This window comes from Phacochoerus africanus, chromosome 4, assembly GCF_016906955.1.
Source record: "Phacochoerus africanus isolate WHEZ1 chromosome 4, ROS_Pafr_v1, whole genome shotgun sequence".
Lineage (NCBI taxonomy): Eukaryota > Metazoa > Chordata > Mammalia > Artiodactyla > Suidae > Phacochoerus > Phacochoerus africanus.
This window is the reverse complement of record NC_062547.1, coordinates 30,779,867-30,807,060: the sequence shown is the minus strand read 5'-3', so window position 1 is coordinate 30,807,060 and position 27,194 is coordinate 30,779,867. Positions and strand designations below refer to the sequence as shown.

Sequence of the window (27,194 nt, the reverse complement as noted above, 5' to 3'; positions counted from 1 at the left end):
TATTTCTTTTGTAAACACGTTTGTACTTCTGGCAAAAGAATGAAGAGATAGTACAATTTGAGGATGAATTCTATTATAGATATATCTTTTTGACCCTGCTTTTTCACATAATAAAATTTCTTTGAAAGTATTGAGTCTAAAACACATGAATGGGAGTTCATGTTGTGGCTCAGTGGGTTAAGAAGCCAACTAATATCCATGAGGATGTGAGTTCAATCCCTGGCCTCTCTCAGTGACTTAAAGGATCTGGCATTGCTACAAACTGCAGGGTAGGTCATAGACACAGGTCAGATTTGGCATTGCTCTCGCTGTGGTATAGGCCAGCAGCTGCAGCTCTGATTCTACCACTAGCCTAGGAACTTCCATATGCCACAGGTGTAGCCCTAAAAAAAACAAAATAAATAAAACACATGAATGTGTTGTGTGGGAGAAGTTACCTGTATTCCTAAAGTGACCACATTCTGCTGGAGATTACAGTTTCTCATGGTGCTTTGCACAGTTTTTATCAGTCTTCATTCTAGGGTGCTCATTTGCTTAATGTGAGGATAATCCCTGAAACCAAGGAGTGTAGGACATACTGTACTTGTACCTTCACTCTGCATTTTTGCCACGCCACAGCTTGAAAGTATTAAGAACCTATCAGTGAAACTTACTAGAAGCCTACTTGTCTAAAGAGGAAAGAGGTAGGGACAGATTAGGAATCACAAAATATCCCTCTCTTGCTAAGGTATAAGGTGGGGAAGACCAGAAGTGGAGAGAAATAGGAAGTAGGGTTAAAAGGGGACAGGAGAATTGCATGAAGGAAGGTTTAAGAGATGTTGGGGGAGTTCCCTTAATGGCTCAGTGGTTGAAGAACCGGACTAGGATCCATGAGGATGCACATTCAATCCCTGGCCTTGCTCAGAGGGTTAAGGATCAGGCATTGCCGTGAGCTATGGTGTAGGTTACAGACATGGCTCAGATCCTGAGTTGCTGTGACTGTGGCTTCAGCTCCAATTCAACCCCTAGCCTGGGAACTTCCATATGCTGCAGGTACCGCCCTAAAACAAAAAAAGAGATATTGGAAGAATAAATAGTTAACATCTTCAAGTCATTCTCATTGCCTTTGAAAAGTCTTTAGAAATGTGAATTTCTTTTGAGCTTTGAGTCCTTGATTTTGAGGTTTTAATGGAAGCAACTGTAGGCTCCTCTATCACAGAGGATTCTTCTGTCATTGATGAGGTCACAACAAAGTTTAGACAAACCACATACAATGAAAGTTGTGTTTGATTAATGATTCAGATAGATACATCTGGGAATTTATATAATGTCCATTTGTTTTGCAAATTTTTCAGATGGATGAGCTATTCTAGAAGGACAATAGAAATACAAATTTTCATGACCTCAGATCTAAGTACTAAATATTTCCTTGATTAGCAGAGGCTTCAAATAGAGTCTATGTTTCGGTTTCAAATTGTGATAGGCTTGCTGATTAGTTAAGAAATAAGAGTTTCTGGGAATTCCTGTTGTGGTGCAGTGGAAATAATCCCACTACGAACTATGAGGTTTCAGGTTCGATCAGTGGCCTTGCTCAGTGGGTTAAGGATTCGGTGTTGCCATGAGCTATGGTATAGGTCGCAGACATGGCTCAGATCTAGCATTGCTGTGGCTGTGGCATAGGCCAGCAGCTATAGCTCCAATTAGACCCCTAGGCTGGGAACCTCCATATGCTGCAGGTGCGGCCCTAAAAAGCAAAAAACAACAACAAAAGAACAAGGAGGTAAGTACAAAGATGCTGAATAAAGCATTTAGAAAAAAAAAAAAGAAAGAAAAGTTTCTGATCCAAATGTAACTTGCTGCTTTTAAGCCTTTCACACTAGAGCTATATTAAAAATCTTATAATAAACCTAGTTTAGTATTGTCATTTCTTTTGAATACCAGCATTAATTTTTCCTTCTTGATGCATCTTCAATAAATGACTCCTTAAAAGAAGGAAGTGAACTTGAACTTCTAACAGTGAGGATTTAAAACTGATAGAAGGAAAACATTTGAGAGTGATAATTTGTTAAAGACCAAGATAGGTTACCAAGAGAGAGAGAATTTGTTATAACCAGGTCAAAGCACTCTTTTTTTCTAGGTCACCCCCCTGGGGACATGGAAATAGCTTTGTTATACAGAACTCTTTTTTGCATGTGGTAATAGTTCATTGTAGAACTTTCTTTTTATAAGGTGTGCTTTAAATATGTTTGTTTCCTGTCCTCCATTAATATATAGTATAAAATTAAGCTTGAGTTCTATAATCCTTGTAAAGGAGGCAGAGGATGTTTTATTGGCTGATGTTAAATACTTTCTTAAATTTCACAGCTCAAAGTTGGTGCTCTCTTTAAAGCAAAGCCTCATCAGTATTACCTACAACCATTTATTTCTCTAAAAGATCATTTAAAGGAGATCTTGACATCTCTTTTCCTTTCCTTCACAAAAGAAATTATCAAAAGAAAAACTCTAGGGTAGTTAAGGTAAAGTACGTATATTTTTTCTCCCTCATTTCCACTTCCATATTCTTAGTTAACATTTTAGGGCAGTGTTGACCAGACTGAAGAAAAGCAAACCTAAGAAAAGATGAGTAGTATTCAGTTCTCAGATATCATACATTTTGAAAGCAGTGTGAATTAGTGAATTTAATCAGTTAGTTCCAGTTGGACATATTTACCTTAGTGTGTGTTAATGTGTCTTTACTTAAAGCTGATCAGCTAGACTCTCCTTACCTAGATACAAAAGGTCATTTCTGGAGTTGTATTATACAATCCACTTCTCTTTTGATAAATATTTGAGAATGGATGATAAATTAATCTGGGGCCAAACGAGGAGTATACCTTAAAACCTCACCAACATTTGTGTGTCAGAAAACCGAATCAACATGTAATTTCCTAAGCTTAAAATAAGAATCCTTCCTGAAAAGCAAGTTAATGCTAAAGACTGATTAACTCCCTAAAAAGCGAATTAATACTTTTAAATGTAGATAATATGAATTTGGGTTAATTGTTTGGAATAATGGCTTAAGGTCAATAGATATTTATGTAAATAATGAGCTAAAACTGACCCTTATAAAATACTTGTATTAGTCAGATTAGGGTTTCCATTTATAGTCATCAGTATTTCCACTTGATTTTAGGAATTTGAAAATTGGCTATAAAAATGTGCTTCAGGTAAAGTTTGAAGATAAGCATCAGGGGGCATATTTTTTTGGTGACTGTTTCTAGAAAAAGTAAGTATGTGAAATGATGCAGAAAATCCATGTAGACAGTTAGGGACTGGCATTTCTTCAGAGAGAGAAGAGAACATAGATAAAACTTTCTGTGATGGTCCTCCTGCTCCATCTTATTTGTCACAAGAAAGTGACAACTCACATTTTTTATTACTGTTTACTTAAATGCAAATAACTGTTTTTTGCAATGAAAATGTATTTGAAGATCATTTCTCAGTGGTTTTGAAAATTTGATGAGTTTCAAATAATGTTGTAGAAACCTATGGGCAAGATTATAATTATAATCCTGGAATACTTGGATGTAATTGGGAGTTGATATAATAACAGAGAAAATGTAGGATTTTAGGAAGTTATCCTATATAATGTAGGATTTTAGGAAGTTATGTCTCTATCTTTAACCTTTTGCCCAATTTCTACTTTGATGCTTGACCCAATCAAACTCATTGGGTTCAAAACCAAGACTGGTCCACCTTTTTCATTACTTGTTTTTAATCCTCAGATTTGAAATCGTTTCACATTACACTCTTGATTACTTCTAGTTTGCTCAGTATATAGTCAGTGAATTAGAAATGAGTGTTGGCATTTCTTTTTCAGTGTTAGGTTTTTGGTTGTTTTTTTTTTCTATGTGATCTTGTGATCTTTTAAAAATTCTCACAGCTACCAAGTAGTCCATATCCAGCTTATAACATATACTCAGCCTATTTCCACAGATGCTAATTGGCCTTCTCCCACAGTTGTTTGATTGGTTTAGCTTTCTTTATTCCACTCCTCTGTTTAAGATCTTTTATAACTACCTATTCCCTCAAACAACATTTATCTACTCCCTGGAATTTAAATGGGACTTAGCTTTTGAGTTTGTCCCTAATTACTTTTTCTAACCTTATTAGATCACAGACCTAATGTGAATCTTCTCCCCATCCAGTTAGGGGCTCCCAAACACATCAGCTTGTGCTGTTTTTCATTACTCAGAACACCCTCTCATTCTGATTCTTCACAGCTTATTCTGCATTCAAGTTCCAACTCAAGTCCTCCCTTCTTCTCCCCCTCCCCCTGGAAAAAAGCCTTCCCTGACTTTCTGATCTACTGTCATTATGTCTAACCTCTGAATTTAATCCACAAATTAATTATTTTGATTTTTTTTTCCCCCGTGGCTCCTGTCTTTCAGTCTGTTTGATACTTTGGAAGGACTAAATAATTATATGGACTATGACTTTGATAATAATGGGTCAGTTTTAATGCAAACTTCTTAACATTGTTATAAATCCAGACAGGGTCAAGAATTGCTGCCTTCCTACTACACTGTGGTACTTGAGGCTCCCCCTCTCCCCTAACCACCTAATAATCGAGTCATTTTTTAATGGTCTGATACAGACAGTCAACACAAACATTATGAGATTAAAATAACAGTTACAATAGCTGCCATTTGTTGAGCACCAGAACTATGGTAATTGTCTTTTAATCATTGCTTAACAACTTTGTAAGGAATATATTAATATCTTTTCCAGAGAAGGTATCTGAGGCTCAGAGGGTCTAAGTAATTTGACTAAGGTCACATAGCTAGTAATTGATAAAGGGGAAACTCAAAGCCATTCTCTGACTCCTAATCACTGTGCTGGGCTGCCAAGTTTTGAATAGGTGTGTACAACCTACTATTTTAGTTCCAAATAGTTGGGAATGAGGCATATTTGAGGGTCAGAGTGAGAGGCCAGGCTTATTTATGCTGCTGTGTTCTGCCTTTCTGTAGTGAAACATGAAATTCAATTTCCGGGTTTCATTTGGTGCCTTTCGTGTGCGCGGGGTTTATGTTCAGCTTATAAAAGCTCCGTAGTTCTTCAAGTCCATAATTAAACTCCAGGTTTGTAATTTTTCTTTAATATGTAAGACCTTACAATTGTGACTCTTTAATTTCATCTGGGAAGGGATTACAGAGTTATATGATTTAATGAGCGGGTTTCAAGTTAAATGTTGCCTGATTCTGAATCTCTTATCAAGGTAGAAACTATTCTGAGAACAGAGATTGTCAAGGACAAGGAACTGATTTCCTTCAGGTTATTTCCTATGTGAAAACTTTGATTATGCATAGTGAAATGATTCTTCAGAATGAGGTGATTGTTTAAAATTATTTGGTTTTAAAACAGCAAGATACTAAGTTAGACCTAAAGGAAAATACTGCTGTTTACTTTAAACACACATAAGCTTTAAGTATTTTAAATGGTATAATAATAAATACAGTGGACTAATTGAAGTGAGACTTGATCACTTGAGTTAACACAATATGGCCACATGTGAACAGCAGGGACAGAGTTGCAGATAAACTCACCCTTTTGGCCAGTAATAGTTTGAATGAGACTTATAGATATCTCATCCATAAAAAATAAAGTTAAATTCCTTTCCTTAGTAGCTTTTTGTTGCTGTTATTTATTTAGTTTTACTAATTTATTTGAATTGTAGCTACAGTTAGAAAGGTTTCCTGGGATTAGGAAGTGTAATTATTTAGGCAGCAAACAAAGAGCTGTTTTAGAAATTTTACTATCATTAGGAGGAAGTTTTAAAAGACTGGAATTCCATTGTCTTGTAAGAAGTAAGAAATATTTATTGATTCCCAAATGGAGCTGAAAAAAACCTTTCCTCTTTTAGAAAGTTGTGAATGACCCAGCGAGAGCTCTAGTAAGCTTTACTGAACCAAGCTGCTAATAGTTATTTAATGTTATTCTTCAGTGTGAAAGAATCTCCGTAGATTTTCCTTTTAATCTCTTTGAATTGCAGGCTCATAAACCTCTCGGATGAGTCCTGCCAGTGTTTTCTTAGATCCCACTGTTGAGACAATGGAGCCACAGAATTCTTTCACTTCTTGTTGTCAGACAAATCCAATAGAACACAAGGTCAGAAGGGCCTATACTTCTAAAGGTTGAAAGATTCTTTTTCAAGTAACCACATAAATTATTTGATTTTTATCATTATATTCGTCAGGACTTTCTTGTTAATGATAGTATACGGCTTTCTACATGTAAGTAAATCTAGTTTTTCCTGTCTTCATATTTGGCTAAGCAGACAAATAATATGGTGTGACAGACCTTAATATTCCTCAACACCTTAGAAAAAGCTGAACCCATTCACTTCAAAAGAATTAGGAATCATGTAGTGTCATTGGACTCAAGATAGAGTTCACCAAATGCCAGGCAATGTGTCTTCGTCCCAAAAGGCTGTTTTTTTGTTTTTGATTTTGCTTCTTTAAGTTATAACCATTTTGTAGCTAAGATTCCAGATTTAAAATTTGGATCTATCTCTTTAATTAAAGAACTTTCTAAGTCAGTTTCTGATTTCTCAACATTTTCAGTAATGTCATATAAAGGAGAACTTTGAGATGGGGTTTACATTTTCAGATACCTATTAAAATATTGCATTGTGATGAGCAAAAATACTTATAATGTGAAAAACTCAAAAAGAACTTATGTCTTTTGCAGGTGCAATGCCTGATTAGTAGACAATTATCAAAGCTAATTACAGGGTTCCTGTGAGTTACTTTAAGGGCTAGGAAGGAATTAAGTTTTCTAATTATAACTACAATGGTGGACAAGCAGAGATCATTGTTTAAAGAGGGAAAAAAAACATTGATTTGTTTGTGCTCCTTCTTTGTAATCGTAGTTGGGGGGGGAGTTGCTGTTGCCCCATTCCCTGGACACCTGCCTCTCAACAAAAGATCATGGTCTCCTCCCTCCCCCACCGCCCCCGCATTTAGATTCACCTTTTCCTTGTGTGTACCCCCTCTGCTCATTAGACAGTTCTCCAGGGATCCAATTTTCCTCTGACTTAATCACCCCCAGCCTTTTTCACAAGTTGTTAGATTACAGTCCTTTCAAAGAATACATACTTTCTTATGAAGCTCTTCACTTCTTTCCTTAACTTTCCTTTACTTATTTCTATTTAAAAATATAGCCATTAGAGTTTCAACACACTACTTAGAACTTTTCAGTGAAGTATATCATACATAAAAGAAGCGCTCCAGTGTACAGCTTGATGGATTTTCACAGTGAACACATCCATCTCACCAACCAGTACCACAGAAGGCCTCTCATTTCTCCTTCAGTCATTACTCGTTCCCCCACACCCAACATACAGGATAGCTTTGCTTGCTACATTTCATATAATGGAGTCATATGGTATATAGGTATCCTCTGCTTTACAAAATCCACTTTATGCCACTTTGCTCGCCTGGAAGATGTGCATTATTAGTACCTGCTTTCGCTTAAGCATAAGAAATCCTAAGAGGATATTCACTTTTATGAAAAAAGGTGAAAAGCAAAAATAGGGTTCCGCATTTGCTTTACAGCAGGCCCATTATAGAGTCAGTGTGTACCCAGAGCCCCAAGTAGCAAGAGTGGCACTGCTAACCTCTATCCCCAGGAATGACATTCAGCATCAAGCCACCATAGCTTTGAACTGTGTCTCTGAGCACGCGTGCTTTATCCTGATTTATTTTGTGCAGGTTAGCAAGATGTGTCTTGAGGTGATTGCTTCTTTACCCATTTTGGTTGACAAAAGGTTTCATAGGAATGCTATTTTTGTATAGCAAGGGAAGCCTGTGTTCTCTTTTGTATCAGATACTGACTTTAAAAACCAGAATCCCTGCAAAACTTGGACATGTGCACATAGTGTTGAATAATCAGGTCAATATATAGATGTTTTGATAGTCATAGAACAGGAGAATATTTTAATATATGCCTTTTAACTCTAACCTTGGGCAAAGTACTAACCACTTTTGTGTTCTATTTTCTTTCACTTTTGCCATGAGATAAGGTCTAAGCTGATCTTCCAACTGAGAAACAGTTAGCTACTCTAAAGTTTTTTCCTGTACAGAAAAAGAAAAAAAAAATAAAAATAATGTAAAAGCCACTTTTTTGAGTAAGAGGAATAATAGAAAGGGATCCACATGAAATAGTAACTAGGTGAGAATAATAGTATCATCCTAGTAGAGAAGCAGAACAATACAAAACTGATTTGCTTGACAGTTATACTTGCCAGTTATTTCTCATTAATTATCTTAAAATAAAAATGGCATAATGGATATTTATGAATGGGTTGTCTTTTTGTGCAAGTAATGCATTGCAGGTGTCCAAGATAGGTTAGATTAAGAAGGTTTACTCATCTTGTCATTTACCCCTGCCTTGTCTTATTTGCGTTAATTGATTTCAGAATTACTTAAGATATCCGTAAGACACTCTGGAACATAGGCAACTTAACATACTGATACACTTTGCATAGGCTATTCAGTTGGCACACAGATGGAAAAACCACTCTTGACTACTGGGGCAAAAAGTATTTTTGGATTTTAGGACACTTTAATAGACTGTTGGTATGCAATAAATATGAAGTGATGTAATATTTGATATACTTTAATAGAAAACCATGGCGAGTTCAAAATATTTTAGAATCTTTTCATCTGTTTTAAAATTGTGTAACTCACCAATAAATTTTTAACAGGCAGTTATTAAATATAATTAAATTGCAGGCATTCATACAACAGAACAAAGAGAAGTGTTCTCAGCTAGTGAACAAGAGACTAGTGAGACAGCTCAAGAAAATTTCATTGGGATTGGGGGTGGATTTTAGTAGTTTTTTTTTTTAAGCACTGACTCCTAGAAGAAAAATAGAAGCATGCAGGAGGAATATAGCATGCCTTTAAAAACAAAGACAGGTACTTTTCATCCGGTTTTGCTTTCGTTGTCCTAAAGTGCACCCGTTTTAAGCACAAGTGCATGCTTATACTACCTAGACCGTATTCGTACTAAATTTAGGTAGAATTCCAGGTTTCTTTGGACCTTCCTTTTTCTAAAGGAAAAACTTTGGCCCAGGAAACAGTAATGGAATAGCAACACAGTACATTTGTGTTGTTATTGGAATATTTTAAAATAATTCTTTGGTAAGTTATCTCTTACTCTCTTATGAGCAGCTAAAAATCAGATATCTAACAATCCTTTATATTTGGTTAGAGCTTTATTCTTGAAAGCACCTTTAGCTTGATCTCATTTGGAAAAACACCTTTGTATTAGTCTTCTCTATCTGCCATAATAAAATTCCATAGACTGGGTAGTTTCAAATTTTATTTCTCACAGTTTTGGAGGCTGAAAAGTTCAAGATCAAGGTGCCAGTTGATATGGTTCTTGGTCAGTTCTCTTGGTGGACTGCAGAAAGCCACTTTCTAGCTGTGTTTGTGAGTGGACAGGGTCCCCTCCCTCTGAAGTCCATCAGTTCTGTCGGACTAGGACCCCACTCTTATGACCTCCTTTAACCTTAATTACCTCCTAAAAGCCTTGTCTCCATATACAGTCATATTGTGGCGTAGGGCTTCAACATACTACTTTGGAGGGAGGGACATAATTCAGTCCCTTAGTGACCCTTCTGAAATAGTTAAGACATAACTTGATATAAGGTTAGAAAGCTAGTAAAATATTATAACTAAGGTTCAAGTGGTTATTTTTACCTGACTCCACAATGTCTTTCTTAGTTAGAGATATAGTTTATCTGATGAAAAATTGCCCTCTACTAGTTGGTTAGAAGGAATCATCAAATCAACTTCATGATTTTGCTTGTTGCATATTTGTGAAAAAATGGTATAGATTTTGACTTTTTATAAGATATTCTGGATTTTTTTTAGTCAGCTGAAGTCAGTTAGCTTTAAAACCACTGTCAAAAGTAGTAAGCTAAGTTTTAAAATAATTAGAATTGTAGTGACCAGGCTAAGTAGTTGCCTTCTTAGCATTCTTCATGATTATGGTTTAACTATCAAAATTAAATGTCTCATTCTGTATTTTACAGAAGATGATCTAAGAAATATGGGACCAGTCGATGCTCGAGTATATCTTGAAGAAATGTCTTGGAATGAAGGTTGAAATTATTTTCTTCTCTTGATAACAGTGAGGAAAAATATTAGGACTTTCTCTAAGAGAGAAAACCCTCATAAGATGTTTGGAAATCTTAAAAAGAAATAAGAACTTGGCTTCCTATGTATATGTGGGTATTTTTGTTTGGAGTATTGTTGTTTCATTCTACATTTCAATTATTAATGTCCCCCTATGTGACTCATTTCCAGTTATTTTTCTGTTCTAATTAGATGTTAGGTATTTAGGCTTTCATAAGCTTTTCTTTTTTAAGCTACTTTAATTTTTGGTTTATTCTCCATCTGTGTAACAGGGAAAATAAAGTCAAAGATAATTTTTTCCATCCTTCCTCTGTTGACACTTGAGATTTATTCCTATTAGGATTTTTATTTATTTTTGCCTCTTTATATGGAATCATAAGTTGTCAGAGCAGGGCTTTTAATGTTACACGTTATACTCGTGTACTCAGAGCTTGATTTTTACCCCATTTTCTGTTTCTTAGATGGAAAAGAAAAATCCGTCACTCCCTTTTACCAACTGTGAAGTTATGTTGTCTCCTTTCCCATTAGTAGAATTTTAAAACTCAAATCTAACTTGATTTCTCCATTCTTCTGATTAGTTCTATGAATTGCTTTGGTTAGATTTTATTAAGTTACTTTTTCTAAGCAGAAGCCATGAAAACCACAACGTGTTTCTCTGGGCAAATGAAGAAATCTTAGTATTTTCTAGAATTTTTATATACTCTTAATCCTTTAACTGTTATTCAGCCTGGGGTACAAATTCCCCAGAGGTTTGTAAAAATTAATAAGAATGCATAAGTAGAAGATAAACAGCCTGTCCTTTCTGAAACCAAGTTTACTGGAATAATTTTTAATTGGAAATTCTTAACTTGGTGCTCTTCTTAGGAAGCTGGGTCACAAGCTGTTTTGACTTAGAAGGAGAATCCTGTTTTTGTTTCTGCTCCTACTTCTGCACTATGAAACAAAAACCCTAGAGTGGAAATTCTTATTTGCAGTGAATGATTGGAAAACTTGAGGTTTTTGTGTAACTGGGGCTCCCGGGGTTGACGATAGTTTCCTCAGAATAAACAGGAAGGTCTGCTGCTATGAAAATAAAATACAGTAGTGACATTGGTTACTCTGCTTGTTTGTGAAGGGGCTAGATTAGAATACGTCATGTATTAGAAACCTGTCCAGTTGAATATTTTTTGAAAATACAGTATTGCCAGCTTACCACTCAGTATATGTTTGTGTATTTATATTTTATCTCTTATAAGACAAATTAGTTCTTCCTATTGTAGTTGATACAACCAGTGTATTTTGTCTACTAATAATTCTTGATATGAAAACAGGGAAAACTGATTTTTATAATTTTTTCTTCAGTAAAATATTTATAATTATTAGTTTCAGATTTTATTTTTAATTAAGACTGTGGATTTAGTGGTTCAAGCATCTGTTCAGTCAGCAAGTATATGGGCTTTTTGATACAAGTGAAAATGCCAAGATATTGAAGGAAATATACAGCATAAAATCATCAGGAATATCATAAATGTTATTGTCCTCGGGACTCCCTAAAGTAAACTTGACAGTGAAGAAGATAAACAAGCATCCCAACTATAGCCAGTGAATTAATTATAAGCACCTACAGTTAATCTTAAAAGTACAGGATGTCCTTAGATACTCACTTAATGGTTTTTTAAATTGTAAAGATGGAAATAGTCCTTATCCTTCTAAGAAAAAATGCTGAGCAAGAGCTTCATGAAGCCATTATTTTTGCAGAAGTATTTAAAAACTGGTCATGTAAGTTTTGCATTTGAATTTGCAGTTTTTAATTGTTCTTAGCAATTGCAACAAGCAGCCTTGGCAGATGAAATTAAATAAAAAATGTGACCAACTGGACAAATGAAAAAAAAAACATCATTTGCTGATTCCTTCACAGTTGTTTTTGGAAGATGAAGATTCCGAACGAGAGAAAAGTGGATAAAATCCTATATGATAAATATAGCAAATTAGCAACTTCTTGATATGAGAACAGGAGGAAATTATGCCTTTTATCATGTGTAAAAGGCATCTCTGAAAAACTATTGAGAGATTGAAGTTATTATTAGCCTTTCTTACCCCTTACAGTTAGTCTGTTATACAACTTGGTTGTTTTGTCTTCATTCACTATTTTTGAAATGATGATTTCTGTGAAGATACCACTTTGCTAAGTGATAGCAGAATAATATAAGAAGAAATTTAACAAGATGTGAATTTTTAGTCAGCATTAACATTTGGAATCGTCTATGACAAAACTCCACAGTAGCCCATGGTGGCCTCTGCATCATTTACCAGGCACATGTCACCTCACATTGTTTCTCAGTGTTCACTGAAGTGGCAAAAAAACAAGAGGGAGATTTGGCTTAAGAAAACCAATGGTTAGAATATGTACATTCTTAGACAATTTAATAATAAAACAATTCTCTTTTGAAAGCATGCTCTACCACACAGATATGTTGGCTCAGATGAGGAAGATTTTAGCTTTTTAAAATTCAAGATTAAATTATTTTTCTTTATAGAGAAAAAAGATATTGTGGTAAAAGATGAAAAGCAGGATTGGATTGAATGAATTGGTGTTTTTCTTACTTATAAACATGTAAAGTTGGCTTATTTAATTACTAATTTTTCAAAGACCAAACTTGATTAGAGGCAAATACAAGACAACTGAATTTTTTCTGTCTTTTTCTTTTTTCATGGCATATGATGAAATCTAAGTGTTAAAAAGTGGGAAGTTTGAGAATTGAGTGAAGATATTTGATTGTGAGAAATCATGTCTTTTGAGACATTTCACTTAACTTTTTTTAAATGACAGCAGTAAAATAATGTAATTAGTAATTATTTTTGCTACTTTTTGGTAACAGTAACATGGAATGACCAATGGATCAGATTCTTTCAGCTAAAAGACAAGCATTTCAACTATCCAGGAAGATGACACTTAGAAAACTTCCACCACTAATAGGTGAAATGTTGCATCACATTATCTCCTTTGGGCATCTTACTTCAGTGATTGTCCTTTTGGTTCCTAAATCATTTGTAAGTAACAAACAAGTGAACAGTTACACACACACAGCCCTCACAGAAAGAACACCATAGTGTGTGTTTATGTATTTGGGTCAGGATTCATGAAATAATGTAATACCAGAACAGACAGTATTCAGATGTTGAACTTGATAAACAGTCAAGTGAGCAGTGTTTTCTAAAAGGATATACTGCAGGCAAAGCATTCTCCTTACAGTGAGATAGGTTAGGGCTATTTTTGTTTTTCCTTCACAGTAATACTTTAGATAAACACACTATTCAGAAGAATGTGAAGTTTATATGAATCTTAAGAAGACAGGAGACTTCAAATAGATTTCATTGGTTGCTTCTGCGTATCTGTTCTCTTCGGCCTGTTGTTTCATAACTTCAATCCATCACCTCTATAAGTAAAGATTTTTAGAAATACTGCCCCATACAAGAATTTTTTTCAAGTTTTAATTTAAATATATTTTATATTGACTGAGCTTCTTTTATTTTGCAGGGTTTTTTTTTTTTTTTTTTTTAAGTGTTAACTAAGTAATTACCTGTAAACATTCGAAATGTTTGTTTTTTTTGCAGGTGATCACTCCTTTTCTCTAAGTTGCCGATGTGGTGGGAAATACAGTGTTTCCAAGGATGAAGCAAAAGAAGTCACACTGATTTCTTGTGACACATGTTCACTAATCATAGAACTCCTTCATTATCACTGAAATTGGTCAGTAGGTAGAATCCTTTAGTATATTCAGACACATGGAGGAGAGTCCACTCCAGCTTGGTCCATTCAAGCAAATGTATAAAGCTGATAAAAAGTAGGATCCTTTTTTTGTCAGCTCTATTATTTGCAGAGAAAATAGAATATTGTCAAGCGAAGGCCACCCAGATTAATAGAAAATTAATTTCATTATTTATATATGTATTTAAAATTTTTATTTGTAGATCAAAAATTTTATTTAGTTAATTCCCATCTGGGAACTTTATTACTGGTTCATTTTCTCCAAAGTAAGGGTTTTTCTTTCTTCATATAAGCATGTCTCTTCTTTTGATGGGTCATAGTATCATCACACTCCTTTATAGTTGCTAAGTTTCTGAAGTAACATGATATCTCTAGCTGTTAGAATTACAGGCCTTTTGTACAACTATCTCAAATTCTCAGGTCATCAGAATTAAGTTAGTCTTTGTGAATAACATGTGAGCCTACCTCTGCCATGATGAAGTCTCGATATGAATATTCATGAGGTTATTTCAAAAAATAAAGGCCACAAAATGGTAACTGCCAAGAAGGATAGTCTTGGGGTCAGAAAACGTGCCATTGCATTGCTGTATGGTGAAGTGGACCTTTATAATGTATTGTTATTGATTATAGTAGACTGTAAAGATTTTATTTTTCTATAAATTTAATATTCTTTTGTACAGTATAAGTCAGAACTCATTTAAAAAATTTTAAGGAATCTTTTATGGAATCACTGAAACTTTCTTCCCTATTTCAAATGAATGAGCCAAGCATGTGACTTAGCAGATTTTTATTAGGTCAAATTCTTGGTATTTATTTTGTTGGTTTAGACTTTCATGACTAGTTACTACTCTGCCTTGTAAATGTAGCTACAGTATGAAGCATATTCAAGAGTAGTAAATTACTTTCATTATGCCTGTAAAAGCACAAATTTTAAAGTGAGGTTGTTCCAATTTTACCCCTAAAAATATTTCTATATCATAAAATTTAGATAACTTATTTTAGAATAATTTTTATCCATGTATCTTGAATAATATACCTTACAGAGTATGTGTTGTTTACTCTTTATATTTAACAATTAAAAATAACTATAACTGAATAGCAAATAGTTTATTAGTAAGTACATGGTTTCAGTAACAATAATAAATTCACTTAGAAGACAATAATCAAATCAAAAGAATAAATGCTTGCTAATCATCAGAAAATCTGTAGCTATTAGGGCTGTCACGCAGAAATCCAAAATCACTCAGAGGCCAAATCTGTAAAATCAAAATGTGATTGAAGACAATTAATAAAGGTGATTTTAAAGCATTATCATAGTCCCTTTTTTCATTCTCTCTGCCATATAATTTAACACTTTCTCCTCGTTCTTCAGTCAGAATAAATTTCTACATCAAAATAAGACTTTAAAAAGTAAACTTCTTCTCTTGAGCTGGAAAAAAAAGTTTTTCAAAATTAACTTAACTGTGAAACATTTATACAAGAAATAACATGTGTATAGTACATGAATAATATGTGTGTGCCTCAAATAAAATTAGCTGTAATCTGCTTAACTGTAAAAAATCCCATAAATTATCCAGCAGCACCACGTATTCAGGTCTGTTTTTCTCCTATGTTTGTGATGAGAAGAAAAAGCAAATGAAAAAATAATCCTTACTATGACTCACAGATTTACTACAACTATGACAAGTGCATTACTCCCTGTACTTACCTGGGATATCCCTGCATTACAGCTGGTTGGACTCTAGGCTGCCCTTCTGCAAATGCATATTGATATATGCCCTGAGTATGAATAAGGTTGGAAAAGTTGCAATGAGAGAAACTTTTTGGAGACTCAAAAAAAAGCTTCTTATACTACAACTAAGGCAGTGGAAACTTTACTTTTCAAACAAAAAAATTATTCTCAATTACTTGTCACAATGGAGGAAGAGGTAATGTTTATAGCTGTGAAGGCCAATGTGTTCATAAAATGTAGTCATTGCAACAATCCATTGACAGCCTTAAGATTTCAAAGTTCATTCTGAAAGAAACTGTGTGTGTTTTTCCCTCTAGCTCAGAGATGACAGCTACATTTTAAACAGAAAACAGTAGTACCTTAAAGAAGATACGTCCTCTTATTAGTCCATATGGAACAGGTCCATAGTACCTGGAATCTGTAGAATTCTGTAGATTATCACCTTCTAACCAAACGTGACCTGTTGGCACCTACAATTAGAAATCAGCCTCTTTAAAAAAGAAAGAAACCAATCTGGAAACTATAAATAAAAATCATGTCTTACGGAGGTAGGGAGAAATGTCATAAAGTTCTCTTTCATAAAATAAAAATCCATTCAGCATTTTTGCTGTTATTTCTCACACAATAAAATAACTTACTATATATTAGTAAGTGGTATTCAGGTTTCAACTTAAGACCTATCTTTTTTGCCACAGGGTTCCCAAACATTAATTTGTTACACAAACCCCAAACTGAGGTTATAAGAGATCAAAACAATGTGACAGGGTCATTAATTTAATAGACTTCAAAAGAGGTCATTAGGATGCTGACTGAAAATGTGCCCTCCCGTCTCAATAACAGCATAAGCAGGGCAGCAACTCACTCAGCAACATCCTGGGGCCAATACCCAGGCCAGACCTATTAGAATGCTCATGATGAACTAAATGGTAATTGATTGTGACATCAATTACAAATAATCTCATCATTTTATTGGAGTGGGCTTGTCAGAATTCTAATTAAGATCCTTGTTCTGCCTTTGTACAGGCCATATCTTCAATGCATTATACTTCAATAATGACCATCAGGAACTAGAAGGACCTATTATAAAATCATCAGTTGCAAAATTAATGATGGTGACCTTCTAGTAAATGAAAAGATCCCATCTTCTGTATGTCTTGTGTATTATTAACTGGTAAATCACATAAGTTTAAATTTTTACTCAGTAACAATCTTGAGCATATTTAGAACAGAGTACCTTACTCAAAAAAAAGGCCCTCTGTGATGAGACATCTACCCATTAATATCTATTCAATATAAACTTTTAAAGATTGCTGCTGGAGAGTAATTTTTAAATTACAATATATATATATATATATATATATATATTTTTTTTTTACAGTTTCTGAAATTTGAACTACTAATCAGACCAAAATGATCTACTGGGAAGGAATTAATTTCCCAATTCATCTGACTGGTTATTACTTCGGAAACTTATGTGAAGGAAATATCCCCCTTAGGATTAGTAAGAAATAACTAATTTTTTTTAATGTCACAAATTATTTTTTAAAAATACTTTATTTTTTAGAGCAGTTTTGGGTTCACAACACAACTGAGAGGAAGGTACAGAGATTCCCCCATAGCTCCTTCCCTGACACATGCACAGCCGCCCCTGTTACTGACATCCCCCACTGGAGTGGCGAATCTGTTACACCTGGTGAACCTACATTGACATCAATCACCCAAAGTCCGAAGTTTACCTTAGAGTTCACTCTTGGTGTTGTACATTCTGTGGATCTGGACAAAAGCATAACGTGTATCCATAAAATTTGGATGGATGTTTTTCACTGACCCCAAATTTTATCTAATCAATCTATCTATCTATCTATCTATCTGAATAGTAAATTCAGTCATAAAGTTAGGGACACCAGTAAAGGCAAAAGAAGAAAAAAAAAATCAAGAAACACAGAAAGATCTTATTCTGCCCATCCCATTGATTCAGTACACTTACCCTATAAAGTGTCTTACGTGGGGCCCTGGATCATAACATTACATTGCATCCTGAGTTTTTTGTGTGTTTATTATTTTAGAACAGAAAAAGCCAGTAAGACAATAATCATGTCATGATCTTAATTCTTTAAAGCACCTACACCAAAGTTGGAACTCAAATATTTGTTGGTGGTTAATATTAGTAAGTAGAAGATCTTGTAAAGCACAATCACCTAAATTTCTTCCAAATTTAGTAAATAAAGTTATGAAGTATTACCTGTGGTATAATACAGTTAACAAGTACAGAAAGAGATCTGCTAAGAGTCCCCAAATATATCACCAGAAGCCTTTGGAGGAGTGTGACCCAGGCTGTCCAAACCTCATCCTCAACTGCAAGGGGTGGAACAAAAGAGGGGAGTAATAGTGCAAACTAGTTATGTATACATGGTTTGCTGGTTTATTTAATTAAAACAAACTCATTTGACCCTTAGAACAACCTGTAAAATGCTGTTATTGGAATCTTATAGAAGTAGGTTCAAATATGGAACATGCTACCTCCTATTTATCTGAAGCCCATACATGCTAATACCCATGCATCCATTCACAGTAAAGGGATAATAACCTCTACACTGATACAGAGTATACAAATCAAGGGAAAACCTCATCACTGGTGGTACCTTTAAACTAAAAAGAGCTTCTTTATAAACTGAAAACCCCTAAGTGTGGGTCTTTTTAGGGCTATACCTGTAGCATATGGAGGTTCCCAAGCTAGGGGCCGAATTGGAGCCATAGCCACTGGCCTACACCACAGCCAGAGCAACGTGGGATCCAGCCACATCTGCACCCTACACCACAGCTCACAGCAACGCCAAATCTTTAACCCACTGAGTGAGGCCAGGGATCAAACCTGCGTCCTCATGGATACTAGTCAGATTTGTTGCCACTGAGCCATGATGGGAACTCCATGTGGGTCTTTTAAAATCCAAGCACTTACCTCTATTGAGCTAACTATCAATTACTCAGTTTCCCAGTTTTCCCATAATTTTTTCAAAAAAAATTGTTTGAAATTAACTCCACTTTTGGAATACATAATTATGATATGGGGTAAGGGTATACACTTTAAAATCTATTTTATGGAGGTGTACTTTATAGTAAAATGTAGTTGTTTTCAGTTTTGACAAGAAGTTTTGAAAACGTGCACTCCTATGTAACCACCAACTACAACCAAATATAGAACATTTCTATCAAAAAGATCCTTCCTTGTCTAGTCAACCTCCCACCCTATATCTGGTCCCAGGCAACTAGTGATCAATGTTTTCTTACTAAAGACTAGTTTTACTTAAATTTTATATAAATGAGACAGCACAGCACACACTATTTTGTGTCTGACTTTTGTTCAGCAGTTTATAAATGATTAATCCATGCTGTATGTATCAGTCATTCATTCCTTTTAACTGCTGAGTAGCATTCCATTGTAAATCAGTGTCTATCCATGAACCTGTTGATAGATATCTGAGTTGTTTGCAATTTGGGACTATTACAAATAAAGAACTGTGAACATGCATGTATAAGTCTATTTCTTTTCAGTAAACACATAGGGGTAGAATTTTTGGGTGATAGTGTATGTTTAACCTTACCTTTTCCAAAGTAATTAGAGGGTTTTACATTCCCAGTAGCTACATATGAGTGTTCCTGTCACACCACAACCTTAGTATTTTCAGTTTAAAAAAACTTTGCCGTTTCAGTATGCTATCAGTATCACATTATGGTTTCCATTTGCATTTTTATGATAAGCATTTTTTTCCCTGCACCTATTTTTGGATCTTTTGTAAAATATCTATTCTTTTGCCTATTTTTAAAATGGATTTTTCTCATTCATTTTAAGACCCTTTATAATACCCCAAGTACAAGTCCTTTGACAGGTATTGCAGATATTTCTTGCCAGTCTGGGATCTTTTTTTGTGGTTTCTAATCTGCTGTAAAGACCGTATATTTTTATGCTCTCGAAATTTCACTTGATTCTTTTTTATAGTTACCATTTCTTCCTTCATTGTATTCACCCTCTAGATCCATGAAAATACTGGTTTTTAGAGCACATATCTGTTAACTCCAATATCTCTGTCACTTCTGGATCTATTTAACTGATTTTTCCTCTGGTTATGGGTTACATTTTCCTAATTTACATATCTAATACTTTGTGATAGAGTTGAACAGTCATCTGTTGTGTGGATTTTTTTTTTTTTTTTTAAAGAGTGTTGAATATTGAGGTCTTTTTTGGGAGGCAGTTAGAGAATCAACTTATGCTATGGATCAGTTAATGCTTTTCAAGCCTTGTTTCTTCTTTAAGCATGTTAAGTCGAGTGTACTCTTTTATGCTGTACTCTGTAAGGGTTATTCTAGCCCACTCCTAAGGCATGATATTCCAGGGTCTCTACTGAATGCTATGGATATTCAATGAGATATCTTCACTGTGGCTGGTCAGAACTCAAATGGCTCTCAGCCCCATGTGAGCTCTGGGAATTGCTTAGCTGTTCCCCAATAGGTATTTTTTACTCAGTCTCTAAGTTTCACCTTAAGCAGGCACAATTTGTTATTCAGCCCCCAAAACCTATGTAGATCTCTAGAGATTATTCTGTAGCTCTTTTCTTCCCGGTGGTTTGATGCATAAATTCCAACCACTTAAATTTACTTCTGCTCTAATCTCTGTCTCTTCAACTCAGCAAGACACTGTGCTTTGAATTTTCTCTCCTGTGCCTTCTGAAAACTGCCTTAAGGCAGAAGCTGGGGAAAGTATAAGACCTGCCTTGTTTCCCCTCTCTTCGGGATCTGTCTTGTACTGCCTGCTGTGCATTGTCTGAAAACAACTGTTTAACATATTTTGTCCAGTTTTCTAGTTCTTTATGGCAGGAGGGCAAGTTCAGTACCAGTTATTCCATAATTGCCTAATGTTCAAATTATCTAGTTTATACAAGTCTTGGGTTTTTGCTTGTTTGTTTGTTTTAGCATACCTCATAATAGTATGAAGAGACTCCTTTTAGTGAGAACTAAATTTTTTGATGTAAATAGAAGTGTGCCTTTGGCACCTCTACCTCCCCTTCAGTGCATCACCTGTGTGTTTTGTTTTTCCCTTTCTCTATCAAAATCTAGAAAAGATTTGCCAAACTCAGCATGCAATTATGTACATGCAAGGAAGTTCACTATGGTATTACTTGTATCTCAAAATTGGCAACAGTGTAAATATTCCTCAGTAGGCAGAGGTTAAATAAAATAGTTTACTTACATAATAGCAGACAGCTGGTTATTAAGAAAAAAAAGGCTAAAAGATTTACATGAACATAGAGTCAGTGAAAAAAATAACTTACAGGGTGTATTTAGATATAAATATTTCTTTAAAAAACAATTTATGTATTTCAAAATTTACATTTTGTGACCAGTATGTATTAGTTAAGTAATTTTTAAAAATATATATTTGCACACATGTGTCTTAATATGCCTTAGCCCTTTCAGTAATACTTCTGCTTTTTAAAAAGGGAGCACTGTCTACCATGATGCAGATTAGGAAGGGCTTTATTGAACTTTTTTAAAAAAGAATTGTCTTTGGTAGTGGGGAAAGGGAGGGCCCTAACTTCCAATTCATATAGCAGGCTCTGCCTCTTTGTGTAATTCAAGTAAATGACTACAATTAGCAGTATTGTCACCAGACCTCTGGGTAACTAAAATATTAGTCTAGCTAAGAACTCATTTATTTAAACAAACATAGAGTACAAGACATTTTTGGTATGTGCCAAAACACAGAACCTGTCCTTTCTGGTATGAAGTGAGGCAAGGAACAGAACAAAAATTTCCTTTCTAATTCAAAATACAGTTATTCTCTGTTGGATTAACTTACTAGTTATCACTAAATTCAAAATTCAAATCAGGTTAAGAGGAAAGAAATTCTATATAATTCTATAGCAGTATTATTATAATGAAATATTAACAGATAAAACATATTAAAGAACACTTTTAAAATGTATTTTTTTAAAGCTGTTATAATTTTATAATTAAGTTGAAAATGACTCAAACACATTTATAGTAAATGTTTTGCAAATGGCCAAAAATGGAAATCACTATGCCATGTCTTTGTTCATTACTTCTCATAACCAAAACTTTTAAAAATAGATTACTTTCACTTTGTACTTCTCAAAATATGCCATGCCAACCTGAATGAATGCCTGAGACTGAATAATGATATATGAACATGTTTATGATAAATGCCACCTAGAAATTTTTTCTTTTGCTCAAACCTGAATTTTCTCAGGGTCTCAAATATAGCTAGCTAGCTTTAGGGCTAAATTTTAAAGCATTGAGTCTTTAAATCATTCTTGGTTTTCTTTTCTACGTCAGAGGTTACTTCCTGAGCTATGATAAAAACCTAATTTCAGGGCCAGATAAAAGAATCAAGCCTCCAGTTCTCAGCCATACTTACTGAAGTCTAGTTAAGTGCCTCCTTTATAGTACAAGCAACATATGCAATTGCCTCATGGCCTGCGGGTGTCCATTTAACAAAAGCAGCTTTTGTGAACCAACCCACAGGTGTTACCTTGCTTGATTCAAGTGAAATCTGATGAAAGAGTCCACAATATCAAATAACATATTTACTGTACTGTAATCAACTAATTTATTATTTGATTAAGCAGACTGTCTAATTAAGAAAAAGTTCTGACCCAGGAAGAAGGTATTTGTATGTTTGACCTTTCAAATGTTTCAAAAAACAGAAAATCCTAATAACAGATTGGTTTTTTAATTAACTACTCTTTTGTTTGGCAGATATTTTTAAATTTACAACCAGCAAAGGCAGGGTGTGCACTGGCTCTATTATTGCTCAAGCATCTTTAATAGTTCTTTTAAAATGACCATGAATGTAAAGGAAACATTAATTATTTAAAAAAAAAAAAACTTCATAAAGGTAATAAGGAGAAGGGCAAAGTTTCTGGAGTCCTTTTTTTCCTTTTCCTGAATTATGTAGGAAAAGGAGAGGCACAAACATCTTATGAGAGCAATCAGATAAAGAGATTTTTTTTCTCTTTTATTTTGGCAAAAGCAAATGGAAGAGGTATATCAAAACTATGAAAGTATTTCATTTTTCCACACATATTTTAAAGATTTTGTAGTTCAAAGAATGATGAATGTGAAATATAGAATGCATAATTTCTTGCCCAGGAAAAAGTCCATCTGATGAATGTACATTCATAACATTTTAGTCTAACAATACCCAAGTAATTGCTTTTTATGTTACTATCTTCTATATAAGCAGGAACAGGTCAAACTACAGAAACATTATGTGGTTAATGCACATTGTTTTTAATCACGACTTATATAACCAAAATGTAGCCACAGTAAGATGCTGTACATACAGACTACTGGAGAGAATATATGCAAAATGAGAATTTATTAATTATGATCTAAAAGAATTTCATAAAACCCAGTATTTGCTTGACTCATGCAACAACTAAAGTAGAAACCCCATCAGTAAATGCTGGGGTTTACCCTTCCTATATGCACCAACAAAACCAAAAATAAAAATATGTCAAAAAGTGAATCATTAAATCCCGAGTCAATCAAGTAAAAAGGCTTTTAAGAACACAAGACTGAGAAAAATCTTTAATCTTTAATTTTGAAATATGGGACTGTCTCAAATGTCCGTTATGAGTATCTTTGAAAGAAAACTCAAGGAACAGTTTCACTAATACTCCATTTTCATTGACATTCTCCTTGCCACAACTTCTTGCCCACATTTTTCTACCTGAAATAATATCTGGAGTCAGGATGGACGTGCTCCCAAATGCTAGATGCATGGACAAAGGGATTAACATTTATAAGGACCAAGCTTAACACAGTTAACACACTATTTCAATATACTATTTCTATGCAGTCCAGCTTCTTTTTCTCCCCTCCCCCCTTTAAATTCTGATTTATCATCCTACCCAACATCATTCCTGGGGACTGTCATTCTATACTTTAAAAAGGTACCACTTTAGGTTCATAGCCAATAATCACCAAAGAGGAATTCACACAAAAGTTCCAGTAGGCTACACCTACAGCTCTGGGGTGAGGGTAATGATGGGGGATGCTTTTTACTAACAGGTTCTCTTTCATTATTGAGCATCTCCCTGCTGAGTGGGTTTAGAGCTTAGGCTAAGACTCGACTTGCTCATTCCCATAGCTATTGCAAGCTAAGCTCCTTCATCTTCTCCCTTAAGTACTCAAAACCTCATCCAGCCTGAAAGGAATCTCTAATGGGTTGTTTTGATGGTGGTTAAGATGTAATCCACAGGTCCTGAGTTCAAATTGTAGCTCTGCCACTTACTAGTTAAACAGCTCAGACAGACAGGCTATTTCAATCTCATCTATAAAGTTAGGACTAATAAATGCCTTATAGAATATAGAAATATTCTGATAACCAAATGAAGTAACACATAAGGCTCCTAGTACCCATAAGCACTCACTAGATACTAGCTAGAGCTTTTAACAGTTGCTCCAGCTGCTGGATGAATCATGCCTGCTGGGCTTTCTTTGTTCCTGGTTTCTTTTGCAGTCTACCCAGTCCTCTGCAAAGTGAACTATGTTTGTGGTTTTACTCTGGTTATGTTTTTGGTTTTTGTCTTTTACACTATATTCAATTATACAGTTCTGGTACTAGCCAAGACTTTGAATCAGATCCAGTATAATTAAAAATATATATTAATTGTGAATGGGCTTCATATTAGTTACGCTGATTTAATGAAATTCAGTTTTTAAAACTTTGTTCTTAAATGTCATCTGGTAATCCAAATGTGGTAAAGACTAACATTTTTATTCTTTTAAGAGGCATCTTTATTAAGCAGTTTATTAAATATCAAATGCCTACATTCTTCCTTATGAAGCGTTTACTTCTACAGAACCATTAGTATTTTGGATTAATATTAGTATTTTAGTATCTCTGGATTAGTATTTTGTATTAGTATTTATTATTAATCTGTTTTTGTTTAACATTAGCATCAGAATCACCTTAAATTCTCATTTCAAGACTATATCTGTACTCTCATTAATATAGCCTAATGTACCTTCTGTTTCTCCTATTCCAAAAGATGAGCCTAACTTAAGGAAACACGGGTATTTGAAAGGCTAGTAGAATATATTGGTAAATACATGAGTGTTTTCACGTTCTCAGAAAAAGTTAGTAAATCAGATGCATACTATACAGAATATGTTCCTGTAAGTTTCCACCATTTTTTTGATTGTTTGCTTGCTTGCTTTTTAGGGCTATACCTGTAGCATATTGAGGTTCCCAGGCTAGAGGTCTAATCGGAGCTGCAGCTGCCAGCCTACACCACAGCCACAGCAATGCAGGATCTGAGCTGCATCTGTGACCTACACCACAGCTCACAACAACACTGGATCCCCTACCCACTGAGTGAGGCCAGGGATCGAACCCGCATCCTCATGGATATTAGTGGGATTCATTTCTGCTGCACCACAATGGGAATTCCAGTTTCCACCAAAATTTGATTCCTGGGACCTCAAGTAATTCTTCCCAGTCAAAATTATCCCTATATGGCTTTATTCCTATAGATCAATCTCTGCAACTCTTTTCAATTTCCTCCGGCCCCAATGTATAACTGCTTCAGATAGAGATCAGCTAGAAAACTGATTTATACCTGAAATGGCACTAGAAATAGGAGATCAAGAGTATAAAAGTCTGTACTCCAAAAAATGATTAAAATAACATATATAGATCTTTTTGTACTTGATGTTACTAAAGCCTTTATTAAAAAAAAAGTTGTGTTGCATAATTGTCTTTGATAGACAGACAATTCTCCTACTTGTGTTTTAGTCATCAAAAACCACAACTGTTAATGTCCCATATCCTGGAAGTTATTCAGAATGAAATCTAGCTTTGTGAACACAAAATTGCCAATTAGGCAGGTGGACGACAGATGACATTTTTGAGAGGATTTTAAGATATAAGAGAATAGCTGAAGATCTTTAAAAAGTGAGGTTGGGAGTTAACGTCGTGGCTCAGTGGTTAACAAATCCAACTAGGAACCATGAGGTTGCGGGTTCCATCCGTGGCCTCGCTCAGTGGGTTAAGGATCCGGCATTCCTGTGAGCTGTGGTATAGGTCGCAGAGGCGGCTTGGATCTGGCGTTGCTGTGCTCTGGTGAAGACCAGCGGCCATAGCTCAAATTAGACCCCTAGCCTGGGAACCTGCATATGCCGCTGGTGCGACCCTAAAAAAGACAAAAAAATAAAAATAAATAAATAAATACATACATACATAAATGAAAAGTGAGGTTGAACTCAAGGCTAGGAGCATCAAAACATTGTTTTGACTAAGAGATCATGAAAACATACTGTGGACATCAAGGAGGGAATAGTATAGCTTCCAGATGTTATTTTTGGAAGGCCCTTGTTTTTTTCCCACTTCGTAGAATAATTTAATTGCCACTGTATTCATTTAAAGTGCAATCTATCTTAGTCTTACTCTATAGGCTGCTACACTACTTCAAAATTATCTCTTCTCTCCATTTTCCAAATTAACATCTCCCCCAGAACCCCTTATTTTAATGTACCACTTACCCCAATTGCTAACACCAAAAGCTTGGGTCTGTCTTAAAACTCTACTCCAAGCCTTCCAACATCCAATCCTGTTTAGACATTCTCTTAATCTTGTTCCAAACTTTGTACTGCTGTCCATTCTTAACATTATGTCCGTTATGCCTTATACCCTATTAACTGGTCTCCCTGCCTCTGGTCTCCTACTCCAAACCATCCTCTATTATTATTCTATACTAATATCAGGATGGTCTTTAAAAATCTAAGTATGGTAATGTTATTCCCCTGCTTGAGACATACAAGGAACTGAACCCTGTTTACCCTTTCATTTTTATCTCTTTTCACTACCCACCCCTCCCCACTATATGTTCCAGGCACAGAAACTTGTTTTTGGCAGCTGCCCAAAGCACAGTGCTGCATTCTCCCTTCTAGACCTTCTCATATGCTGCTTGCTCAGGCTAACTCCTACTTATCCTTTAGAACCTGAACTCTGTTTTTACCTCCCCAGTACAGAGTAATCCCATCCATCCCAGACTGGATAAATATGCTCTATTACACCATTTTGTAATTCCTTTTCTGTTCCTCTAGTTTGACAACCCACTCCTAAAACTGTACTGTGCATCATGGTAACCACTGGTAACATATGTGACTATTTAATTTTACAAATTATATAAAACTAAAAATTCCGTTCCTCAGATACACTAGCCATGGTTCCTATGCTCATGTACCTAGTGGCTACCATGCTGGACACTGCAGATATAGAATATTCCATTTTTTGCAGGAAGTTCTATTGGATAATACTGTAGGCAGGGACTTCATCTACTCTAAGATGACAGTGGACCTCAGTAAGCAATTGGTAATGTTTGGGGAATTAGGAGTTCCTGTCGTGGCTCAGTGGTTAATGAATCCGACTAGGAACCATGAGGTTGCGGGTTCAATCCCTGGCCTCGCTCAGTGGGTTAAGGATCCGGCATTGCCGTGAGCTGTGGTGTAGGTCACAGATGCGGCT

General features: G+C 35.0%; 2 protein-coding genes across 5 annotated transcripts in view; one reads left to right on the top strand and one right to left on the bottom strand.

Annotated features, from left to right (window-relative positions):
• DNAJC24 (DnaJ heat shock protein family (Hsp40) member C24) overlaps positions 1 to 15,222 on the top strand; it is a 61,480-nt gene extending 46,258 nt beyond the window's left edge. For both annotated transcript variants that reach the window (XM_047776087.1, XM_047776088.1), the window contains exons 4-5: positions 10,061 to 10,129; positions 13,758 to 15,222. In XM_047776087.1, the coding sequence (XP_047632043.1) occupies positions 10,061 to 10,129; positions 13,758 to 13,888 (200 nt within the window). In that variant the 3' untranslated portion in view covers positions 13,889 to 15,222. The remainder of the gene's footprint in view (positions 1 to 10,060; positions 10,130 to 13,757) is intronic.
• The window catches only part of IMMP1L (inner mitochondrial membrane peptidase subunit 1), a 76,234-nt gene continuing 64,043 nt past the window's right edge, over positions 15,004 to 27,194 (bottom strand). For all 3 annotated transcript variants that reach the window (XM_047776083.1, XM_047776084.1, XM_047776085.1), the window contains 2 exons: positions 16,003 to 16,113; positions 15,004 to 15,167 (listed from right to left, as the gene is read on the bottom strand). In XM_047776083.1, the coding sequence (XP_047632039.1) occupies positions 15,099 to 15,167; positions 16,003 to 16,113 (180 nt within the window). In that variant the 3' untranslated portion in view covers positions 15,004 to 15,098. The remainder of the gene's footprint in view (positions 15,168 to 16,002; positions 16,114 to 27,194) is intronic.